Source organism: Marmota marmota, unplaced genomic scaffold (assembly GCF_001458135.2).
Source record: "Marmota marmota marmota unplaced genomic scaffold, marMar, whole genome shotgun sequence".
NCBI classification, from domain to species: domain Eukaryota; kingdom Metazoa; phylum Chordata; class Mammalia; order Rodentia; family Sciuridae; genus Marmota; species Marmota marmota.
This window is the reverse complement of record NW_026000229.1, coordinates 35,120,544-35,143,708: the sequence shown is the minus strand read 5'-3', so window position 1 is coordinate 35,143,708 and position 23,165 is coordinate 35,120,544. Positions and strand designations below refer to the sequence as shown.

At 40.2% G+C, this 23,165-nt stretch overlaps 3 protein-coding genes and 1 pseudogene across 9 annotated transcripts in view; 2 read left to right on the top strand and 2 right to left on the bottom strand.

Moving 5' to 3' along the window:
* Positions 1–17,025, bottom strand: part of Tp53bp1 (tumor protein p53 binding protein 1) — a 95,980-nt gene extending 78,955 nt beyond the window's left edge. For 5 of the 6 annotated variants that reach the window (XM_048793259.1, XM_048793262.1, XM_015480741.2 and 2 more), the window contains exon 1: positions 15,811–15,886. The gene's annotated coding sequence lies outside the window, so the exon portion shown is untranslated. Of the gene's footprint in view, positions 1–15,810; positions 15,887–17,003 lie in introns of those variants that run through there. The other variant, XM_048793260.1, reaches the window with a different exon arrangement.
* LOC107137635 lies at positions 1,309–16,345 on the top strand (annotated as a pseudogene).
* Positions 16,400–23,165, top strand: part of Map1a (microtubule associated protein 1A) — a 21,107-nt gene continuing 14,341 nt past the window's right edge. The window contains exons 1-2 of one of the 2 annotated variants that reach the window (XM_048793257.1): positions 16,400–16,667; positions 17,584–17,685. In XM_048793257.1, the coding sequence (XP_048649214.1) occupies positions 16,430–16,667; positions 17,584–17,685 (340 nt within the window). In that variant the 5' untranslated portion in view covers positions 16,400–16,429. The remainder of the gene's footprint in view (positions 16,668–17,583; positions 17,686–23,165) is intronic. The other variant, XM_015480740.2, reaches the window with a different exon arrangement.
* Ppip5k1 (diphosphoinositol pentakisphosphate kinase 1) overlaps positions 22,188–23,165 on the bottom strand; it is a 61,444-nt gene continuing 60,466 nt past the window's right edge. The window contains exon 33 of the transcript XR_007343869.1: positions 22,188–22,199. The gene's annotated coding sequence lies outside the window, so the exon portion shown is untranslated. The remainder of the gene's footprint in view (positions 22,200–23,165) is intronic.

Here is a 23,165-nt window from a genome sequence, read left to right as displayed (position 1 = left end):
CAAAGTCAATCAAGATCCCTTTGAGGGCCTCTCCCTGTATTCAAGGGGCCTGAAGCTTCTCACCTTACACCTCTGCCAGTTTTAGGTTTTGGGGGGTTTTGTTTGATTGATTGTTTTCTTACATTGTCTGAGGGGCTCAGTAAGCCATATTTCTTCCCATTGCCCTTTCCAGCCTGGAAGGTATTTCAAGGTTTCATTAGTTTATCTTCGCACTTTATTTTATGGGATCACAGCCTACAGAGACTACAGCCCCAGACATGTTTTGCACCTCCCATTGAGAGAATTGAGCATTGTGATTCTCGATCGGTGGTAAAGAGAACAGCTGTCATTCTATCGAACTCTATAACCTCAAAGATCCTCCAAGCCCTGAGATTCAATTATCCTAATTATGATGCCAGGGTCTTATAGAGGGTGTGGCAGCTGTTACAACTACTAATGAACTAGACACCATAAGACATATGTATTTGGTTTTTGTTGTTGTTTCTATTTAAATGGCGGTGGATCTAGCATAGAATTTTAGCCAGAACAGCTGTCAATAGAGAAAGTACCTAGCACAATGCCAACTGTATACATAGTAGGTAGTGAATAGGAGGTAGTTTTATATCTGTACCCCAGGCTCAGAATTATTTAGGCACAGCCCAAATATGATTCTCTGTTTCTATAAATGTCCAATTTGGCACTTGAAATAAGCTAAGCTAAAGTGGAGCTTCCTACCAATCTTCTTCCTGCTGCTGTAAATTACGGTGATCATATTTTCCAAACCAAAAGACTGAGTATATGTTATTTATGTGAACCAAAGGACTGACTCTGAAATGAAATTGTCTTGAAAAAAAATCTAGAATCTATTATTACTATAACTAGAATATAATTAGAATATTTCATTGGTAGAGAAAAAAGTGAAATGAACCACACAATAGACACATTTCACTTTTTTTTTGAGAGAGAGAGAGAATTTTAATATTTATTTTTTAGTTTTCGGTGGATACAACATCTTTGTATGTGGTGCTGAGGATCGAACCCGGGCGGCATGCATGCCAGGCGAGCGCGCTACCGCTTGAGCCACATCCCCAGCCCCACATTTCACTTCTTAATCTTAAAATCATTTATAATTGTCTCCTCTCTTTCTCCACTCCAATGCAAAAGACCAGTGACCAAATAAATGTAATCCCCAAAGGACCAAGTTCTTTTAATACCCAGTATAGTTAGTGACATAACACTAACTAGACACAAACAAACAGGTCTTCCTAATTATTCAACAAACAACTCTTTGTCAAAACCATAAAACTAAAAAGGGTGGCAGTTACCACTATGAGCTTTCTCAAAAAGTCCAAGAGTGAGATGAGCCCAGAGGAGTTGCTTAAGCAGGAAGAAGAGGAATTTAACACCTTTCCACTCTCTGTGCTCGCCAAGCCAGTCAAAAAACATACCCAAGTGCTCATCAGCTGCCATAACAAGAAGAAACTCCTGGGTCATGTAAAGGCCTTTGACAGGAACTGCAACACAATGCAGAAAATGTGAATATGGGCACAAAGGTCCCCAAGAGTAGCAAGGGCAAATAGTTGTTCAAGCCAGTCAACAAGGACCGCTACATCTCCAAGATGTTTCTAAGCAAGAACTCCGTCACTATGGTCCTGCAGAACCCTCTCATTGCTGGCAAGTATGGGCCCCTCCACACTGTCAGAACTTGCTCCTCTGCCCTGCAAAGACCTGCCCCTTGTAATGGGAATGATAAAGTCCTGTTTTTTGGTTTTTGTTTTTTTCTAAAAAAAAAGAAAGAAAGAAAGAAACCAGGTGATTTAAATATCGAGAAACATGATTAAAAATAAATAAATGAGCCTGGCCATTCCATTACTAAATAAATCAAGAGTTTAAAAAAAAAAACTGTGAAGAAAAACTGTGAATTCCTCGTTCGGCAGTGTGGCAATAAAATTAATCATTAAATTATCTGAAAAGATCAGAAAATACAGGCAGAATGGTTAGCTACTGAGACTGTGACTTAATGCAGACAGGTAAGTCATAGGCCTTTAATGACTCCTAAACTGCAAAGGACCATCAGTACATCTACCTATCTATAGGTATATATTTATCTAAGCCACCTCACACAGACAGAAATCTAATCTACCTCTAAAGTCTTCCCACAGAAGAAAATTCTATTAGTCCCTATGTTAACTTACTTTAAAGTTTAACACAACTCATTGTCAGAAACTTTTCTTCTAATCATTTAATCTAAATCCTTCCTTCTAGATCTTAAAATCATTTCCTCTCATATTGTCTTTAACTAGTATATCTAAAACCTGGACAGATTCACATCAAGTTGGGATCATCTCATTTGGTCCTATAATTTCACAATAAATCTCAACCAAACAAATATAAATGTTACATTACTTGGTTTATCAGTGTTTTTCTGAGGTCCCCTCACAGACTTCTCTAAGCAGAAGAATCTCAGGCAGTTTAATCTTCTCTTACAGGTTCTATTCATCAGACATTAGATTTGCTTCATGATTTTCCTCTGGAAACTCATAGTTTGGAGCTCAGTGGCAGAGAACTCCACTGAGGATCAGACAAGTACTAAATTTAATGATAGGAAAACAATTATATATCTCTTTTAAGCTGCAATAGTAAGGTACTACTAGCTGACAGTTACTCTATTAACTGATTCTGACCCCTCAGCTGCCTTCCATTACACTTGAATCTACATGATCATGACCAATTATATACCAGTGATATAACTAATAACATATACTTCATTTTTCCATATGGCAATTACTTTGCCGCTTTATGTTATCTTACCTAATAGCCAGATAGCTCTGAGGATTACAGATGAAAGGAGCAAAGCTTAGAGGGATGAAAAAGATTGCACAACGTCTCAGAGCTAGTAAGGGAGTAGAATTTGAACCTAGTCTATATAACTGCAGAAGTTTTTTATAGCCATGATTGAGGAAAAGTGGTGACAAGTTGCTAAAAGTTGACATAAAGCCTTTTTTGGGTTTTACAATGTATTGTTATCCGAAGACTGCATGTACGTGTTTCTAGAAATTTGTAATTAAAATATTGTGACAAAACAGAAGAAACTGAAAAATTTTCAAATGCACATCCTCATGAAGGAGGTTAAGTCAACAAAGAGGTGATGATATAATTAAGATGTGAAAACAAACTTACTTAAGGTAGTTAATTAACTATATTAACCTCAGTCTCAAGGCTGGTACAACTGTAGATACCTGTGACATCTGCATTAGACACATTCCCAGCTGATATGTGCATCTTATCTCTACAGAACTTCCTCCTATTAATTTTCTTAAGTAAACATTTTATATTGAAAAAAATTCAAAACAACAGGAAAAGCTACAACAAGAATGTAATTTAAAAAAAGATTTAATAGTGACCTCTCATGAACCCTCCACGTAGATTCACACATTAACATTTTGTAAAACTGATATTCATTTTTTAATCATGGTAAAAAAGAATATATAACATAAAATTTACAATTCAGAAGGTAATGAGTACATTATTTTGCAACCATTATCATCATCCATCTCCAGAATTTTTTCATCTTCTCAAAGAAAAACTATCCTGATTAATCACTAACTGCCAATTCTCCTCTTCCCAAAGCCCCTGGCAACCACCATCCTCTCTCCTGTCTCTATGAATTTGCATATTGTAGTTATCTTATAAAAGTGTAACAATATATTTGTCCTTTTGTTTCTGGCTTATTTCACTATCTCCAAAGTCATCCATATTGTAGTCTGTGTCAGAATTTCCTTCCTTTTTAAGGCTAAATAATATTCCATTGTGTGTCTGTATCACATTTTATCACTCCTGTTCATTTTAACCACTTTCTGAACCTTCCCAGAGCCCCAATCTTTCATGTCCCAAGCATAGATGAGATTCTGAAGATAATGTGGCAAAGCAGCACACAGCAACGCCCCCCCCCCTTTTTAACATAATTACTATGTTGTTGTTGTTGTTTTAAATATCTGTGTTTTATTTATTTATTATTATGTAGTGCTGAGGATGGAACCCATGTGCGAGGCAAGCACTCTGCCACTGAGCCACAACCCCAGCTCCCAGCAACTCCTTTAGATGTCTTCATTTTCTGGCCAGTGAGCTATATATCCTCTTAGTGTGAATCTCTGTTAGAAACCAAGCACAATTTTTATTGTAGTGTTATCTGCAGTGTCCTTCCTCCTACCTTTTCAAATATGTAGACCAAAGAGCTCAACCCTACCAGGAGCCACTTACCTGGAAACAGAAAGGTTTGGGGGTGGGGGTTGACAGAATCTTCACCTATTTGAATATTGATAGACTGCCATTTCCCCCAACCTCCTGTCCCTTTTCCATTTTCTTTTCTCTTCTTATAGAAGTATTCAAATCTCCAAATCCCAGTAAAATTGCCCCACCACTCTATTTTTCTATCAAGCTCTCAGGCTTTCTTCTTTCATTTCCCTGCAAATTTCACTTTCTCCATACTGGTAACTCCTGAACCATGTGCAATCTGGCTTCACTAGTCCTAAATGTAGTGCCTAGCACACTTTCCAGGTACAAAATGGTTACTTTAAAGGTTTCTTAATGACTGATTCTGAAACTTGTCATATTACCTTATCATTTTACCTGTGTAGCATCTGATGCCTTTGCTGATTCCCTTTTCCTTAAAATTATCTACCAATGACTTAAAAGTTCCTGGTTCTCCTCCTCTATATCAGCTTTCCAATCCCTAAAGCCAAGATTACAGGATCAGAATGTGGAGTAGTACCAACATTCAGTCGGGTGCCCAGGTGCATACCTATAATCTCAGCAGCTTGGGAGTCTGAGGCAGGAGGATCACAGGTTCAAAGCCAGCCTCACCAACTCAGCAAAGCCCTAACCAACTCAGAGAGACCCTGACTCTAAATAAATTTTAGGGATGTGGTTCAGTGGTTAAGCAACCCTGGGTTCAATCCCTGGTTACCCCCCCCCCCCTTAAAAAAAAGGAGTGGTACTAGCATGTACAACACAGATGTATCTTGAAAACACAATATTAAGTAAAATAAGCCAGACACCAAAATGATAAATATTATTAGATTCCATTTATGAGATGTATAGAGTAGGCACACAAAGTAGAATGGTGGTTGCCAGGGGCTAGGAGAAGTGGGAAATGAGGAGTTAACTGTTTGACAAGTTACAGAGCTTCATTTTGGGCCTTCAGTTTAGGAAGCTATAGATGGATGGTGGTGATAGCTTTTCACAATGTGAGTGTATTTAATCCTACAGAACTGAACACTTAAAACTGGTTATAATGACTGGGTGTGGTGGTACACACCTATAATCCAAGAACTCAGGAGGCATAGGCAAGAGGATGGCAAGTTTGAGGCTATACTGGACAACTTAGAAAGACCCTGTCTCAAATAAAAAATAAAAATGATTGTGACTGTAACTCTGTAGAGCACCCCTGGGCTCAACCCCTAGTACCACAAAAACAACAAACAAAAGAAAGTTATAATGAGGAGCTGGGAATATAGCTTGACACTAGGAGACTTGCCCAGCATGCACAAAGCTGGATTTGATCCCTAGCATCACAAAAACCAAAATTGATTATAATAGTAGAGATTTTTGTTATGCAGACTTTACTACAAGAAGAAAAAATTTTTAGTACGACAACACTAAACTTTAGTATTGAAAAATGAATATCTGAATCATAATTTTTTTCTTAATAATAAAATTTTTATAAAAGTACTAATTATTAATTTTAGAGTGGAAAAGGGGTTGTAATTCATTACGAGTCAATGGATATGCTTAGAAATGTTCTATTTTTATTACCAGGGTCATTATACAGGTGTATTATTTATACCTCATAAATTTATACATTTTTTTCAGTTTGTGCATTATATTTCACAACAAAGATGATTCAAAATAAATATTATTGATGCTAAAACTCACAATGTGATGCAAAAGAGGATATACACATGGTCTCAAACTATTTCCCTAAGATATACTAAATTATTTTAACAAATCATAAATTTGCAGTGAGGAAACCTGGTATTCACAAACTTGACCAAGTGATTCCAAATAATATCACCAATAAGGTGACAAAATACTATCAGGTCACTTAGATACACTAAGAAGGATACAACATCACTTTAATTGTATTCTTAATTGTATTCCTGCCCAAAACACATAATCTGAATCTGATCATGAGGACATATCCAAATTGACGCATGCTCTACAAATTAATATCCATATTCTTCAGAAAGAGAGAGATATCAAGAATGGCAAAGAAAGTCAAGCACTGTAATGTAAGACTATAGTCCCAGTTATTTGAGAGCCTAAGGCAGGAAAAGCTCTTGGACCCAGGAGTTCAAGGCCAGCCTGGGAAACAATGAGATCTCATCTCAGAAAAAAAAAAAGGTGGGGGGTGAGGGTGGCAGGGAAAGAATGGCGAAGAAAGACTGATGAACTTTTCCAGACTTGGGAAGACTAAACAGACAAGATTATTAAATGCAACATGTGATCCAAAATTTAATTCTAGACAAGAATTTGGTTTTTCTTCTTGTATAAATAACTCTAATGGGAATACAGGTGATATTTGAATAAAGTCTATAGATTATGTAAATAGTACTGAGCCAATGTTATTTTTCTGATGTTGGTACTTATACTGTGGTTGTGTAAAAAGAAAAAAGAAAAAGTAGTACCAAATTATCCAAGATTGGAGCTGGGTAGGCTTAGTATCTGCACTCAACAGTAATAAGATGATAAGAGAAGGAATATTCTTAGAGCTTTTGGAAACTGTCAGGAATTACAGCCAGGACAGTAGAAGGTGAAAAAGTTTTTCTTGTAGATTAAAAAACAAACAAACAAACAAAAAACAAACAAACAAAAAAACCCCAGCAACTCTTAAGTCCCAATGGGAAAAAGTGAATTTTTAGATTCTGGGACTGAGAAATCTAAATAATAAGAGCCACTTCCTCAGAGAACACAGTGAACTACTCTTCTGAGGTAAATGTGTGTTTACATAAAGTCATGTGCACAAGTGTCTAGCCTTGGGTCCTACTCCCCACCTTACTGTTGTCCCCTTCATTCTACTCAGAGTCATCTCAACCAGGCGGGGTCTAAACAGCTGATATGGGTAGTACAGAGCTAATGTACTAATAAATTCAGAGCTAGTTGCAAAAACAGTAACACACCTCTGTCCTGCTCATATATGAGCTTATCACATAGAATCTCATGAATTTTATGCCCGAGAATGTCAGAAAACCCATAACCTTGACCAAAAATTTATCTATGAACTCAAGTTCGTTTATTAATTTCAATTCACTTACATGCAAGTCACCATTTTGACTCCATGGTAGTAGTGGAGGGGGAGCAATGCATAAACAAGATTCAATCGCTACCTTCAAGAAACTTATAATCTATTGAGGAGATAAGACATGTATACAAATTATGATACAGGATACAATAAAAATATTGCAGAAATGTTAAAAAGTCAAAAGAAAGAATTTTAATCATATGATAATCATGAATATATTTACTGAGTACTAATAATACTTTAAATTCTATTTACTCCATCTCCCCCTAACCCCAGTACTGAGGATGGTACTCAGGGGATTCTACCACTGAGCTATATCCCCACCCCTTTTTATTTTTTATTTTGAGACAGGGTCTCCCTAAGCTGACCAGGCTGACCTGGAACTTGCAATCCTCCTGCATCAGCCTCTGGAATCAATGGATTTACAGACATGTGCCACTGTGCCTCATTTACTCTTGTTCCTATCTTTATCTCATCCAGCTCATTGTTGTAAATACCATCAATGTGTCAATGTCTCCCAACTTTCTATCTTCAGACCACACCTCTCCAAAATCCGAACTTACATATATATATGAATAAATAAAATTATAAATATATACAAATCCCAAACACATATTATACATAATAACACTATATATCATAATTCTCCACTTAGGTATTAGACTGATACCTCAAAGTCAATCTAATACCTAAGTGGAGAATTATTAAAATTGTAGGGAGTTGGATATAAAAACTTGTTTAGATTCATCTTCCTTTTTTTGCAAGAATACATCATAAAAGACAGTAGAATGAATAAGACATAATTTTCCTATGTTCATATATGAATACACAACCAGTGTAACTCCACATCATGTACAACTGCAAGAATGGGAAGTTATACTCCATGTATGTATGATGTGTCAAAATACATTCTACTGTCATGTATATAACTAAAAAGAACAAAATAAAAGCATACTTATGTGATAAAATATATCCACTCTACAATATGAAAAAAAAAGAATACATCATAAGTGGTGTCTTACACTTTCTTTCTTTCTTTTTTTTTTTTTTGTACCAGGGATTGAACCCAGGGGCGCTTTACCACTGAAACACATCCCCAGCTCTTTTTTATTTTTGAGACAGGGTCTCACTAAGTTGCTTAGGGCCTCACCAAATTGCTGAGGCTGGAGGTTCAATCTTCCTGCCTTAGCCTCCTGAGCCACTGAAATCACAGGCATGCGCACCATGCCCAGCTATACCTTCTATTTCAACCCAACAGGAGGCACATAATTAACATTTGATTGAATGTATTTCCATTTTGTTAAAATTGATTAGTAGGTTCAAATGTTGCCACATTTTCATGGGAGGGGCAACGAAATGTTGATATTCTAATTTTCACATATAGTTTCACTTATTAGCTGGATTTCTATAAAAAAGAATTTTCTCCCCATCAAGTACTTGATTACCTAAGGAAAGTTGTGATAAATGCTTGATTTTTTCCCTTTATTTACTAGTTTTCAAAAATATGACAGGTAATGTAGCATACTCCAAAGACAATCAATGATTTTTTTAGAATAATAATGCGCCCATGAATTTTTAACATATTTGATATGCTTTGATTCAAATATGATATGTTATTGTTCATTGTTATTACAGTTACTGCAGTTATTCATTTTGAAATGTATATTGTCCCATCTTTGGGGGCATCCCTTCAGGTTAGCTCCAGAGCCCTTTTGATGTGATTCTAGTAGTCTTTGATGGCTTCTTTGCTTTCTGGTGTAAAAAAGATAGATGTTTAATTTGGATAATTTCTGCCTCATATCTAGAATCAGATGTTTCTCTAAAGCATGTCAGTTCATTTTAGGAGAAAGTGGTATTTAGGGATCCCAATCTGGATGGTTAGAATGCTCACTGATTGCTACTAGATTGGTCATTGTTTAGTTTCTCCAATTAAATTTTGGGATTTCAGGGATTTTACTCTGCTTCTTTGATTTTATATTTGTAGCTTTTTCTCTTATGATCAATGTCTTGGTTCCTGATAACATTAATGTAATTTTTTTTGCTTTGGTTTACTACATGTATATTAGCTCCAGGGTGTGTGTGTGTGTGTGTTGTGTGTGTGTGTGTGTGTGTGTGTGTATAAAATGAGATAACCAATGAAAGCAGTTTAACATTTCTTTGTAGTTGATTTTTTTCCTTAGAGCATATTCTCATTAAAAATTAGTGGGCTGGGGTATTGGCTCAGTGGTAGAATGTTTGCCTAGAATGTGTGGGGCCCTGAGCTCAATCCTCAGCACCACATAAAGATAAATAAAGGTATTGTGTCCATCTATAAGTAAAAAATATTTTAAAAATTAGAGTTAGGCTGGGGATATAGCTCAGTAGTAGGGCACTTGCCTAGCATGAATAAGGTCCTGGGTTCATCCAGTACTGTGAAAGAAAGAAAGTGTGTGTGGGGGGGGCGGAGAAAGGGAAAGGAAGGAATAAAGTGGAGGGAGTACAGTTAAGCTGGGCAAAACACAGGAGGCTGAGTCAGGAGGATTGCAAGTTCAAAGCCAGTCTTCGCAAGATCCTATCTCAAAATAAAAACTAGCAAAGGGCTACAGATGTAGATCAGTGGTAGAGCACCCCTGGGTTCAGTCTCTAGTACCACACACACACACACACACACACACAGAGTACAGTTAAGGGCTGGGAATGTAGCTCAGAGGTAAAGAGTTTGTCTATCATGCACAAACAAGACCCTGGGTTTGATCCCCAGTACTGGAGGAAAAAAAAAGGGGGGAAGTTACTGGAGCTGGGGCTGGGGCTGGGGCTGAGTGGTAGCGCACTTGCCTAGCATGTGTGAGGCACTGGGTTCGATTCTCAGCAGATTCTCAGCACTGCGTATGAATAAATAAAGGTCTATCAACAACTAAAAAAAATAATTTAAAAAAGAGAAGTTAGTGTATTTTATTGTTATTTTAATTTTTATAATGCTAGAAATTAAACCTAGGGCCTCACAAATGCTAGGCAAGCACTCCACCACTGAGCTACATTCCCATTCTCTACAATAAATTCTCTATATAAATGGAATTGTAACAGTGTGTAGTTTTTGGCGGCCAGTTTCTTTAGTGTACCACAAAATTTTTTTTTTCTTCTGAAGATGGAACTTGGGGTACTTTATCACTGAGCTACTGCATTCCTAACCTTTTTTTTTTTTTTTTTTTGAGACAGGGACTCCATAAATTTCCTAGGCTGGCTTGGTACTTGGAATCATCCTGCCTCACCTTTCTTTCCAAGTAGCTGATATCACAGCAGTGAGTCACTGCGCCCTGCTCTATATAACATTTTGCATGTTGTTGCCATATATCAGTAGTTCACTCTTTTTTATTGCTCAGTTGTATTCTATTGTGTACATATACTACAATTTGTTTTTATCAGTTCTGTTGCTGGATATTTAGGTTGATTTGTTTTATGACAAAGCAATTACATATGTTCATCAACAAGTCTTTTTTAATATCTTTATTTATTTTTATGTGGTGCTGAGGATTGAACCCAGGGCCTCCTCACATGTGCTAGGCGAGCACTCTACTGCTGAGCGCTCAAAATGCGTCCATTTTAAATATAGAGTTTGATTGAGTTTGACAAATGTATAGTGTGTGTGCCTTGTCTGATGCTGCCACCCCAATCAAATACAGAACATTTTCATTACCCCAAAATATTCCTTTGTACCCTTTGAAATCAATAACCAGCCATAGGCAACCAATTATTTGTTTCCTGTCACTGTAGATTAATTTTGCCCATTCTAGAATTTGATATAAACTTATTCATGCAGTGTGTACTTGTGGCAACCATAAACATGTACCACTGATATCTGCCTATGGAGAGTATAATCAAGTGATGGGGCCAGGGATGTAGCTCAGTGGTAGAGCACTTGTGTGGCATTTGTGAGCCCCTGGACCCAAACCTTAGCATGGCCAAAAAAAAAAATCAAATCTTCATAGGAGTTTTGTGTGTGTATTGTTTGGTTTGGTTTTGTTGGTAATGAGGACAGTATCCAGGGCACTCTCTACACTGACCTAAAACCCCAGCCCTTTTTGATTGTTTTATTGGTGCATTATAATTCCCTTTGAGACAGGGTCTTTTCTTTTTATTTACCAAAAAAAAAAATAGTATTTATTTTTTAGTTGTAGCTAAACACAATACCTTTATTTTATTTATTTATCTTTATGTGGTGCTGAGGATCGACAGGGTCTTGATAAGTTGTCCAGGCTGAGGTCTGGGGTCGTGGCTCAGTGGTAGAGTGCATGCCTAGCATGTGTGAGACACTGGATTCAATTTTCAGCACCGCATATAAATAAATGAATAAAATAAAGGTCCATCAACATCTAAAAAAAAAAGTTGTCCGGGGGGCCTGAAATTTATGATTATCCTGCCTCGGCCTCCTAAATCACTGGGATTACAAGTGTGAAGCACTGCTCCTGGCTAACATGTGATCTGGCTCCTATTATCTCCTATTCTTCTTTCACTTTTCTGCTGGAGTCACATTAGGTCCCTTGTATTTTTTGAATATGCAAAGCATACTACTACCTTGAGGACTTTACAATACCACAAAATCACAAATATTTTTCCTCTTCTTTCTCTTCAGTTCTTTCTTGAAGATCCTTCATAATACACCTTAACTTCCCTTTCCAACCTTTCCTCCTGCATATATTCTGCATTACCCCTTTCATTCAGTCAAACTAAACCATTTATCTTTCCCTCATTCTATACTTTCTGTTTAGGCTATCCCTTTTTTCTTGAATGATTAATTCCCATCTAGATATTTAGTTACATTTACCTTTATGCTTTACTTTATTTTTAAACTAAGGTTTCATTTCATTCCATAGATAATTAGGAATATGACTTAACTAAACACAGCTTCTTCTGTTAAACTGACTTCCTTACTTGCCAACTACATGAACTTAGGCAAGTTGCTTACCTTCTCTAATAAAGTTGCTTTATTCTCCCAACCTATACAATTATAATGATAGTACCCTACCTTATAGGGGGTATTTTGGGAAATAAATGGAACAACCTCTTAAATACGTTTAGCACAATGTCCATAATTTATTCAAAACTGTTTGAGTACTCACTGTATGCCAGCAAATGAAACACACAGAGAGTATTCCCTTGATAATGCAAAATTTGATTCACACAGTCATGATCTCAAAATTGAGTAATAACATACACTTAGGTTTGAGAGTTCCCCACAATAAGAGATAGCTTTGCTCACACTAAAGTAAAGGATGGTGCCAGAGACCACAGGCTAACGGAAGTAATAAAGGAAGACAGTATCCATAAAGGTTTCTTATTCACATTGAGGATCACTTTCTTTATAAAAGAGCATGGGGCAACAGGATAAAAAGGAAATTTCTTCATTGTCCTTCACAATGCTCTGTAGATGGAAGGTAAATTCATTGCCTTTGTCCTACCCATTTACTTAGTGTGAATAAATAATAATTAAGAAAATTACTCAATAAATATTTATTATGGGCCTCCTCTGTGGAGCACACATAGTAATAATTGCAGCATTTCTCATCCATTTCAGACTTTCTAGAGATTATTGTACTCAGAGTCTTTTTAGAGGTTGTTTTACATCTGTCCTTTATAGATGAATGAGCTGTTCATGCTAAAAGGTGACCTTATGACTGCTGGTATGCATTATAATCATAGTATTTTCCCAAAAAATCAAGAATAAGCCTCTGACACAGCAATCTTGTTATCCAACACGCTTCTCTCTGTATGAAGAACGCATCATAAGCAGAACTGAGTACAGGGTGGGAATCTGAGCTGCGTGCGGCTCCCTTTGGATATTTTGGTTGATAGGACCATACCATCTAGCAGAGCATGCTGGAATTCTGCCAAATGAGCTCAAATCCCCAGAAAAACTAATGACATTCATCAGGCTAGAAGAGAAACCAGCATCTTTTCTTTATGAATTACCACAGCTCGTTGAAATCTCATGAAGATTTTAAACACTACAAAGATTATGATGTTTTCAGGCGGGGATTATAGCACAGTGGTAGAGTGCTTGCCTAGTATGTGTGAGGTACTGGTTTGGATTCTCAGCACCATATAAAAGTAAATAAAATAAAGGTCCATCAACAACTGAAAAAATTTTTTAAAAAAAGATTATGATGTTTTCCCCTTACCATACATACACATACCTCAAGATGAATGTGATTAATTGCCACAAAATGATTTTTCTCATTTGGCAATTTCAATATTTTATTTTTAATATAAAATATGAAGCTATTTTCAGAAAAATTATAGATATGGCTCTCCCACTATGTAAATGTACTTATTTAGTTTATTTATTGGATAATTCACCACCATATATTATGAACTCAGAGAGGCCTGGGGCTGAGAACTCCCTAACTGGTTCAAACACAGCCAAAGCTATAACACCTTTCATAGTATTTGAGATTTTATTCTATCTTTTGTGTTGTGCCCATTCCAGTGCGCACCCAAGGCAAGAGCTTATACTACTGCCTTCCTCTTCTAACTACCTTTTTCAGTAATACACCCTTAAGAGACCCATTACACAATATAAAAGTCCTTCAGCACAAACAGTTTGAAAACATTAGTTGTACCACTATATCTGCCAATCTTGCTTGATAAGACCGTGGAAGAAGTTACAGAATGAGGGAGTTCCCAAAAGCTCTTATGTGGTCAATACAGGGACTGACAGTTAAATGAAACACTATAATAGACTCCATAGTCACCTTGTACACCCTCGTGTACGTACCTCACATTCATGCATATTGGCAGATCCCTAACAATCCCCCTGGATGGGTCTTTGAATGACATCCTTTTACTATTAGGCTTCTGCCACAGTACACTTCCTAAATGTTTACACGTAATAGGTGAAAACCTATTATATAAAAACCTATAATGTAGGGGCTGGGGCTGGGGCTCTGTGGTAGTGCACTTGCCTGGCATGTGTGAGGCACTGGATTCAATTCTCAGCATCACATATAAATAAATAATTAAATAAAGATCTATCAACAACTAAAAATTTTTTAAAAACCCTTATTATGTAAAAATATGCTTTGTAATTTATATATGTATTTTCTTAATTTTTTATACAGCTTTCCATATTTTGTACACATATGCATCTGTATTTTCTGCCTTTAGTTGTAAAATTCTAGAGCACAGATATGAATACAATTTTCTTTTCAGAGCACTCTGAATAAACAGTATGTGCAATCTGACACTTAAAACTATTTTCTGATAATATGATGGAATCATCACCCAGTGACTGGAAAAGAGAAACCTGTAGCTAACCTTTCTGACATTGTCTGCCTTTGACAAAGGTCCTGCTGAGTACTCATCCAGCACACATAGGTGATTTTAGTTTATCATAGTCTATATTTACAGCTATAATTAATAAAACCCAACTCTAGCAGGATCTGAGATTACAGGCCTGAATTTCTGCCCCAATACCATCTGATCAGTGTGCAATCCTTTCCTGTACCATTAAGATCTATTGTCTATTCTGTGTTAGACTTGATGAAAGCAGAGTCTCTGGTTAACTGCTGCTGAACCTTACTCTGAGACCCTATGCCAGTTAAAAGCCTTAGCTCTAGAGTTGCTATGGAAACTGACCCCTACCTATTCCCACAATCCATTCTGACTCTCTGCCTCCACATAGTACTCTTTTCCAGTTGCAGACAAGGAGGTCTGCACATCTCTTCATGCTGTTTTCCAGATTCAGAGCTGCAAATGGGGGTGGGGGTCATTATCTCATATGTCATATGGAGTGAAGCATCCCCACCAACTAATGTTCTACCAGTACTCATTTCCCTTTCTCTGCTACAAAAAGGATTTTCAGAGACATGTTCAATTGGATAGAGAATGCAATGGCTGTTTTGCCATAGCACACGTTCCATGCTAGGGACCAGGATTGCTGTGAGGTATTTGACAAATAGACACTGCCCAATCAGAATGTGGTTCACAGACAGCCTTGCTGAATCAGATAATCTGCTCCTTTCTACCACCCTCTACCATCCCCAAAGTGTGAGGTAAATGGAAGAAGAAAGAAGAAAGAAGAAGAAGAAGACGGCAGCTGGCGTCCTAGGGTAAAAGACAGGCCTTCAGTCTGGTACATATATGCACACAATGATTCTTGTATCCTGGTAAAAGAGGCTGTAGTGCAGAACAGGCAGGGGAAACACCTGGAGGAATGGGTTGGTGGGGTAGACTCACAACACCGTTTTTATAAAGACATTCCAGTAAGTCATAAAACAGTGCCAGGCCTCCTCAATTCTCCTTCCCATTCCCTGATTGTTTGGTTTGGGAACCGTCACCTCTTTTTTGGTTCAAACATTACCCCTTCTGTTTTGAGAACTCTCTAGGGCCTCCTAAGGTTACTGATTTCCCGGTGTCACATCACTTGTAGTTGGGAAGGTCTTTCCTGGGTTTTACTCAAATCCCCTTTGCTGCAGTCTGACCTCATAGCACTCATGAGTCCTGCACTCAGCAGAGATGGAGACTAGCCAAACACTATCTTTGGAATAACAACTCACCAGGGACTCAGGGCCGGAAGGTCATTCTGTCCCAATACTGCGCAGCCTTTCTGAGCACACCCAGGGCCTGGGGCAAGGACAGGGAAACAGAGGATGGAAACCAGGACCCTGGCAGGCAGTGACCAAAAAAAAAAACAAAAAACAAAAAAAAAAACAAAACAAAAAAAAAACGCCAGACGATAATACAGACGCACAAACACAGATGGAGACGATATAAACTCGGAGACAGAGGGACAAGATGGCTCCCTCACTTAGGGCGAGGCTGCGGAATTGCCAGACAGTACTTATCGGGGACACATCCTAACTAGCGGCTTCTTCTGGCGCCAAGGCAATCGACTGGGCCCTCCGCTGGGTCCCTCTGAGCCCCTACCCCAGCTCAAGTCGGAGTGGAAGCACCTTCTGGAACACTGGAGGGGGGTTAAAGGTGGCGGCCACCACCTCCAACCCAGCGAGAACGCAAAGCCAGAGGCTCGGGTGCCCCAGCCCGGCCCCTGCGGCGTCAGTGCACCGCCCTCTGACAGGCAGCGACCAATGAGCGGCTCCTGCCGCCGGCCTTTAAGAACCGCGCTCAGTCTGTCTGCAGCGGACGCTGCCGGCAAAGCACTCCTCCGGAGTTTCCATGGAGACCGAGGCCCGGCCGGCGCGGCCTCGCGGCGTTGCCATGGAGACAACTCCGGGGCTGGAGCTCCGAAGCTCGGGCTCACCGCTGTCTCAGAACCCTGCGGAGCGGCTGTGCGAGACCGAAGCCGCGGTGGCGGCGGCACGCTGGGACCTGAGAAAACACTCTTTGCTCATCGTGATCGGCGATATCGGTACAGAGAGCCAGCTGAGGGCCGTGCGGGCCCACCTTGAACAAGGTGAGCTGCTGTCCTGGCTGTGCCTGCAGCACCTCCACCCTTGCTTCCCCTCCATCTGCATTCATCTCCCATTACGCACGTCTGCATTCTCCATCCCATTCCGCACTTCCAGAGACAAGCGCCCCTGTCACCTGCATCGTCCATGCCTGTGTCTGTATCCTTCCAAGCTGCTAACATCTTGCTTCCCCATCCTTTCCTCACACCCGGTGCTACTCCGCAATCTCCTTGAGTAGGGGGAACTCTGTGCAGCCCCTGAAGCCCCTCTGGTCACACCACACCCCGCTCCCGCAGTGTCCTGAAAGTCCTCACCATTCCCTGTAAAGTCCATGTCCCTACCTTCAGTTTCTTCTTTAGGTCCCTGAACCGCACAGGGAAGTTTCTGAACGCGGCGTACAAATGTCAAATCTCTGAATGACAGCAGCCAACGTGAGAGTGACCTTCGGGACCATCAGCTCTTCAGTCCTCACCTCCCTCTCCTGTGCCTGTGGCGCAGTGCTGCGGAGCCACCTGCGGGTGGAAGCTAGCCGCCTAGGGGTGGAGGAAAGGAGAGGGGCATAGAAAGATAGAAGGGAGAATCTAGAATATGATTAAGATGTAAAGACCAGGAAGGCAGTCCACAGTATAGGTCCTTTAGGATCTACTTTTACCAGAACTGGGCAATCTTTCTAGAAAATTGCTACCTATAAATTCATTAATGACGGAGTTTAATCTAAACTCTGTCCTCCTCTGGCACTGGCAAGAAAAGGTGCAGGTTAGGAGATAGACAAAGATACTAATCATCCTTCTTAGAGATAACTGATCATGGCAGCTGTCCTGATCCCCTCTTTTCCTTCCCCTTATGTGAGATTGAAAGTGCTTCCTGCAGTCCTACCCACTAACTCTATCTAGAACCCTCTTTGTTTCTTTTCTCTCACAGGGATTCTCTCCTGGAACATTGACTTATCATCCTTTGACTTGAACCAACAGTTGAGACTCTTCATTACCCGGCACCTAGCTCACTTCTCCTCAGAGGTCAAAGGTTAGGACTAGTGTCATTTGTCTCAGTGCTTTGGGTGAGGGTTGGTCACAGAAAAGCAGAGGTCCAGTCTCCCTGGCATAACTGGAATTGTGGGAGGCATGGGGCGGGGGAGAAGGGAGGATTCCTGATGGAAAAGTCGAAGGTCTCCATAGCTATTTCCACATACCCAGTGTACTTTGCAGACACAGGGTATGATAGTAGAAGGAACCTGGAGAACATAATTTCTCCAAAAAGAGAATTGTTTGTGGACAGCTGTTGCCATGTTGAGGTATTCATTTTGACTGATCGATCAACTCTCGTGCAAAAATCCACTCTTTTCATTTGTGTTCCCCTTTCTGCATAACCCTTTCTGCATCCCTGCTTCCCTTTACAGACACCCCATAATGTCCCACTCACCTTCCCAGACTCTTGCTTAGCAAAATCTACTCTCCAGGATTCAGGGTTTCTACATCTGCCTTTGGCCTAACCAACAGATCTCCAGAGTAGGCAGAATCCTGGTGCCAAAGGCTAATAAGAACCATCAAATCCAAGATGGAAAGATGGGTTCTCCTGGATTTATTGTTACAGGAGCCAGTTACAGTGTGAGATTTGGACTGAAATCACCTTACAGAAGGTGATTTCTCATTCTGCTGGGTCTGAGAAATGAGTTTGATTTGAGAAAATATTTTAAGAACCATCATTCCATGACAGAAGGGGAGATTACAGAAAGTCTTACATCCTGTTATAAAAGTACCAGGTATCTAATCATCTTATTGGTAAATTTTGAAAGCTTGACCACGTAGCTTTATAAAATATAAAATCCATGCCACCAAGTAACTGAATTCACATATAGATAATTCTCAGTTCTCTAAGGTAGATAGTCATCTCTCTTCTTCCTGCTCTTTCTCTTAACTGTCAGAAATGTTTTTGTTGTGTCTTGATCACTAACTGCTCTAGAGATGCTGCTGAAAAGGTTAATATGACTAAAGCTCCATTACCTTAGGAATATCTGCAGCAATTCAAAAATGTGAGGCTGTCATCTTCCTGATGTTATTGGCTTCCTGTAAAGCTAGCCATAGCCATTTACTCTTTTGATACCACCTTCTATTTATTTGTTTATGAGAGGTTGGAACTATTTTTTTTTGGTATCGAGGATTGAACTCAGGGGCACTCAACCACTGAGCTACATACCCATCCCTATTTTGTATTTTATTTAGAGACAGGGTCTCACTGAGTTGCTTTGCACCTCATTTTTGCTGAAGCTGGCTTTGAATTTGCAATCCTCCTGCCTCAGCCTCCCCAGCCACTGGGATTACAGGCGTGCATCACTGCACTCTGTGAGAGGCTGGAACGCTTAATTAAAATGTTTGGTAATGAATAAAGCAAAGCAGAACTTACAATGACTGAATCCAAAATGACCTTTCCTACCTCCTCAGTTTCACGGGAATGAGAACTGTGCAGTTCCTGTCACCCCGTGTCAGAAGGACTACAGCTTATTTGTCCCTGTCTTGAAATTCTTAATGATCTTTTAAAAAGGGGCCCCACATTTACATTTGTCACTGAGACTACTTTCTATTTAAAGTTATTCATGTCATGGCTTCCTCCATTTTTCCCTGATGACTAGGAATCAACCGTTTTACCACTTAGTACTCCTAGAAGCATTAGTACAAGGTGATAAAGGGATGAAAGAGGATGAAATTTTTTTAAAAATTTGTAGTTGTATATGGACAGAATGCCTTTATTTTATTTGTTTTTATTTTTATGTGGTGTTGAGGATTGAACCCAATGCCTCACGCATGTTAGGCAAGCACTCTGCCACTGAGCTACAACCCCAGCGCAAGAGGATGAAATTAATGACTAAATTTAAGTTTGGAGATTACCTGCTGATATTAATAATTCACACAGAATTCTCTTACCTTGTCCCTTTGGCCACAGAGACTTGAAAGTAAGCTATTTTCTGGAATGAAAAGAAATGATCAGAACTTAAATCAAAGTTCTTAGGCACTTTTGCAGATTAAGATGAAGGGATCTTGGGAAGAGGCTTACAGGGAGCTGTATAATTATTCTCAATCACAGATAGAGAAACACTTACTAGACCTTTTCAATCAAAGAGTTTTGCTATGGTGTCCTCCAGGGGCTTATGATCATTCATTATCAGGGCTTACTTTAGCATATTGATATTTTTTAGGTTTGGACATTTTCACAGTGGCCTGTCTGTTTCCCTGGAGAATAGTGGAGAATTTCCTGGAAAAAACCCCACAGAGCTCAAGACAGCCACAGCCACAGCCCCACCCCTGCTGGCTCCTCTTTCAGCTGTCCCCACAAACAACAGTCAGCTCAGAGCAGCTGCAGACACTGCCCCTCCCTTCAGCCTCATGTGAGTGAGGAGGCAAAGGACAATTGCTAGTGCCTTATGACTTGACCCTTTTCTGCCTACCTCACAGACTGGACCACCATTTCTATCACCATCTCTAACCTGGGCCAAAATGATGAGAAAGGGGACAAAAAATGTATCCTACAGTGATGACAGGAAGAGTGCAATTATTCCTAGGCACCACCCCCTCCACATTTATCCACCCACACACAGAAATGAGGGACCTTCTGAAGGATAGCCAGTGGCCCAGCTCCTTCTAGTGGTCAAGCCTGGTAAAAGTTTTCAAGGGCAGCTTTTGCATCAAGTAGTCACCAGCTGTGACTTGGGGCTTTCCTTTATAACTCCGGCAAAAATATCTGCAGCTTCTAAGCATTTTAACACAAACCTAGAAACTGTTAGAACAATGGAAAATAACTTTGGGCCTGGGGATGTAGCTTAGTGATAGAGCATCTGCTTGGCATGTACAAGACCCTGGGTTCAATCCCCAACACTTCGAAAAACGAAAAATGGAAAAGAAAGAAGAAAAGAAAGAGAGAAAAACTGAATTTAAATAATACTATGATAATTTTACTGAGCACCTATAGAAAAGGGAGGATTGGCTGGGTGTGGTGGTACCTGCCTACAATCCCAGCATCTCTAGGATCACAAGATTAAGGCCAGCTTCAAAAACTTAGCAAGACCCTCAGCAACTTAGTAAGACCCTGTTTCAAAAGAAAATATAAAGGCCTGGGGATGTAGCTCATCGGTAGAGCACCCCAGGGTTCAATCCCCAGTACACACACACACACACACACACACACACATACACACACACGAAAGAAAAAGAAAAAAAGGAGGATTGATATTTGAGGACTAAAAAACAGCCTGAGGAACCCATTTGAGATCTTCTGTTTGACTCTCTGTTATCATCAGTGTGCTCAGAAAGGATAGTTCTGTTACTCCTGCTAACATGAAAGCTATCCTGAATTAAGACAACAGCTAATTGGTCCCTGGAACTAGGGTCCATGTTGCTGTCTGAAATGGGAAAACAGGAACATGAATAGAACCTTAAGTTTCATTCTTCAGAGCATCTCCAGTCCTGGCTTAACCTGGAAACTTGGGGTAGTCCAGGATTCATCTGGTCTGAAATTCTGATTTAGGATTTCCCTGATCACCTAAGTGACTTTTTGCAGACTTCCAGTGGCAAGTTTACATTGCAAGTTTAAGATTTCAGGAACACAGCACTTTTCATCTTTTATGCTAGTCAATCCTTACAGCATTATTAAAGGATGGTACTAAGATTATATTCATTTTATAGTTCAGGAAGCAAGCTCTGAGAGAAATAAAGTAGCTTGTTTAAAAGCATGATTAGTAATGGTGGAGTTGAGTCTCAAATCTAGGGACTCTGATCTTACTTTGTGCCTGAGCTCTAGCCTGTCTCTCTTCTTTGGCATCTCATCATTGCATTGCAGCAGAAACTAGGGACACAGCAGGTTGAGGGTTGGTTGTTGTGGGTGGCTGTTCAGAGGGTGAGGGCTGAAGGAAAGCTCTGCTGTGAGTTGGACCTGTGCCCAGGGTGTGGCCCTTGGGAATGGCAGCTAAGAACAAGGGTGGGCTCCACATTGGGTTGGGAAATGTTATTTTGTTCTCAAGTCAAATGTCTACTCAAGTTTCCCTCCTAACACTCCAGAGAGCCCTAGAAAGCAGAAAAGAGATAGAAGGCTCAGGTAGGAGGAAATAAGAACTATGAAGCTGCAGAAGGGAGGTATTTCCCTTTTGTGATGCTCTGAACTTAGTCTGGTTTGCATTGTGTACCTCTGCAGATGGCCTCTTCTTTCCTAATGGGGCTGTTGCCATGTTGCTGCTTAGCATCCCCGGATCTGAGCAAGGATTCCTCCCGCCTCCCCCCCCCCAGGAGTACTGGTGACTCAGCTCCTCTTCTCTGACTGCAGTTGAAGGGGGGGGATGCTGAAAGCAGAGACTATTTTGGCTTCTCTGACCTTCAAAAGCAGTCTTGGCAGCCAGGGGCAAGGGTGGGGCCGTTGCTGTGGTGTGGGTGGGTGAAAGTCTCTGTGCCAAGGTCTTAGGAGCTGGCCAGGACTGGGGAGGGTTAATGAGGAGAGGGCAGGGTGTGAGAGCCTAAGCATCACTGTTGGAAGTCAATGGCAGAGCTCTTCAGATCCTTCTGAAATACTTTAGTATATCTAAGACAGAGGTAGAGACTAAGGGACACAGGGTCAACAATAGAAGGATCAAGATAATGTAAGACATAGACATCAAAGGATACAAAATGGTACAGAGAAAAGAAGGGTATAGAGACCCAATCACCTTAGAAAATTATTAAATTTTTTTCTTAATCCAAACAGTACTTTATATTACATTAATAATTGGCATATAATAAGAAAACCTTGCTTGAGCTGGTGGTCCTTAGTCCTTGTTAATTCCTTCTCTGAAAGCAGAAATCTCCCTGCCCCTTCAGAGATGCTTCCTTATATCCAATGACTCAAGAATCCCAAGGATCAGGGCCTTTGTGGTTGCTCTGTTGTGTTGCATTGGCACAGACTTGTGCCTCAGGGTCCCTGTGCCCCACCCCAACAGGCTAGGAACCATATCCACTCCAGAATTTCAAACCACCCTTCACCCTAAAACAAACTAATTTCTGCTCTCTCTTGTGTCTATAGCTGTGGTTCAAAAGAAAGTTTAGCTCAGCATATCTCCCATCCCCCACCTACCCCTCATGTTGGGGCCCCCCAGCCTCTTTGTCTCCTGCTCCTACAGGGACTGAAGTTCATTCCCTGGGTCCATCTAAGAGAAGAGGCAGCAGATGGTTTCTAAGAGAAAGGGGAGGGCCCATGTGGCCCGGGTCTTCTATATCCCTGCTCTGTGTTCTAGCAAATAGGGCTTTGGTCTTTAGGCTGATGCTGAAAAGGTATTTCTTAACTAAGCAGGGTTGGGCAAGAAGAATACTATGGGCCATAGGATGTCACCCTGGCTCTTTAAACTGTTAGACAACTCCTCAGCCCACCACAGCCAAACTGAAGCAATGGAGCACTGACATTGTGAAGGGAAAGAAACAGTTAAGTCTCTAGTGCCTCGTCACAGACCTGCCCCTCTTCCCTGCCCTGGCGCCGCCCTCCTCTTCTAGCGC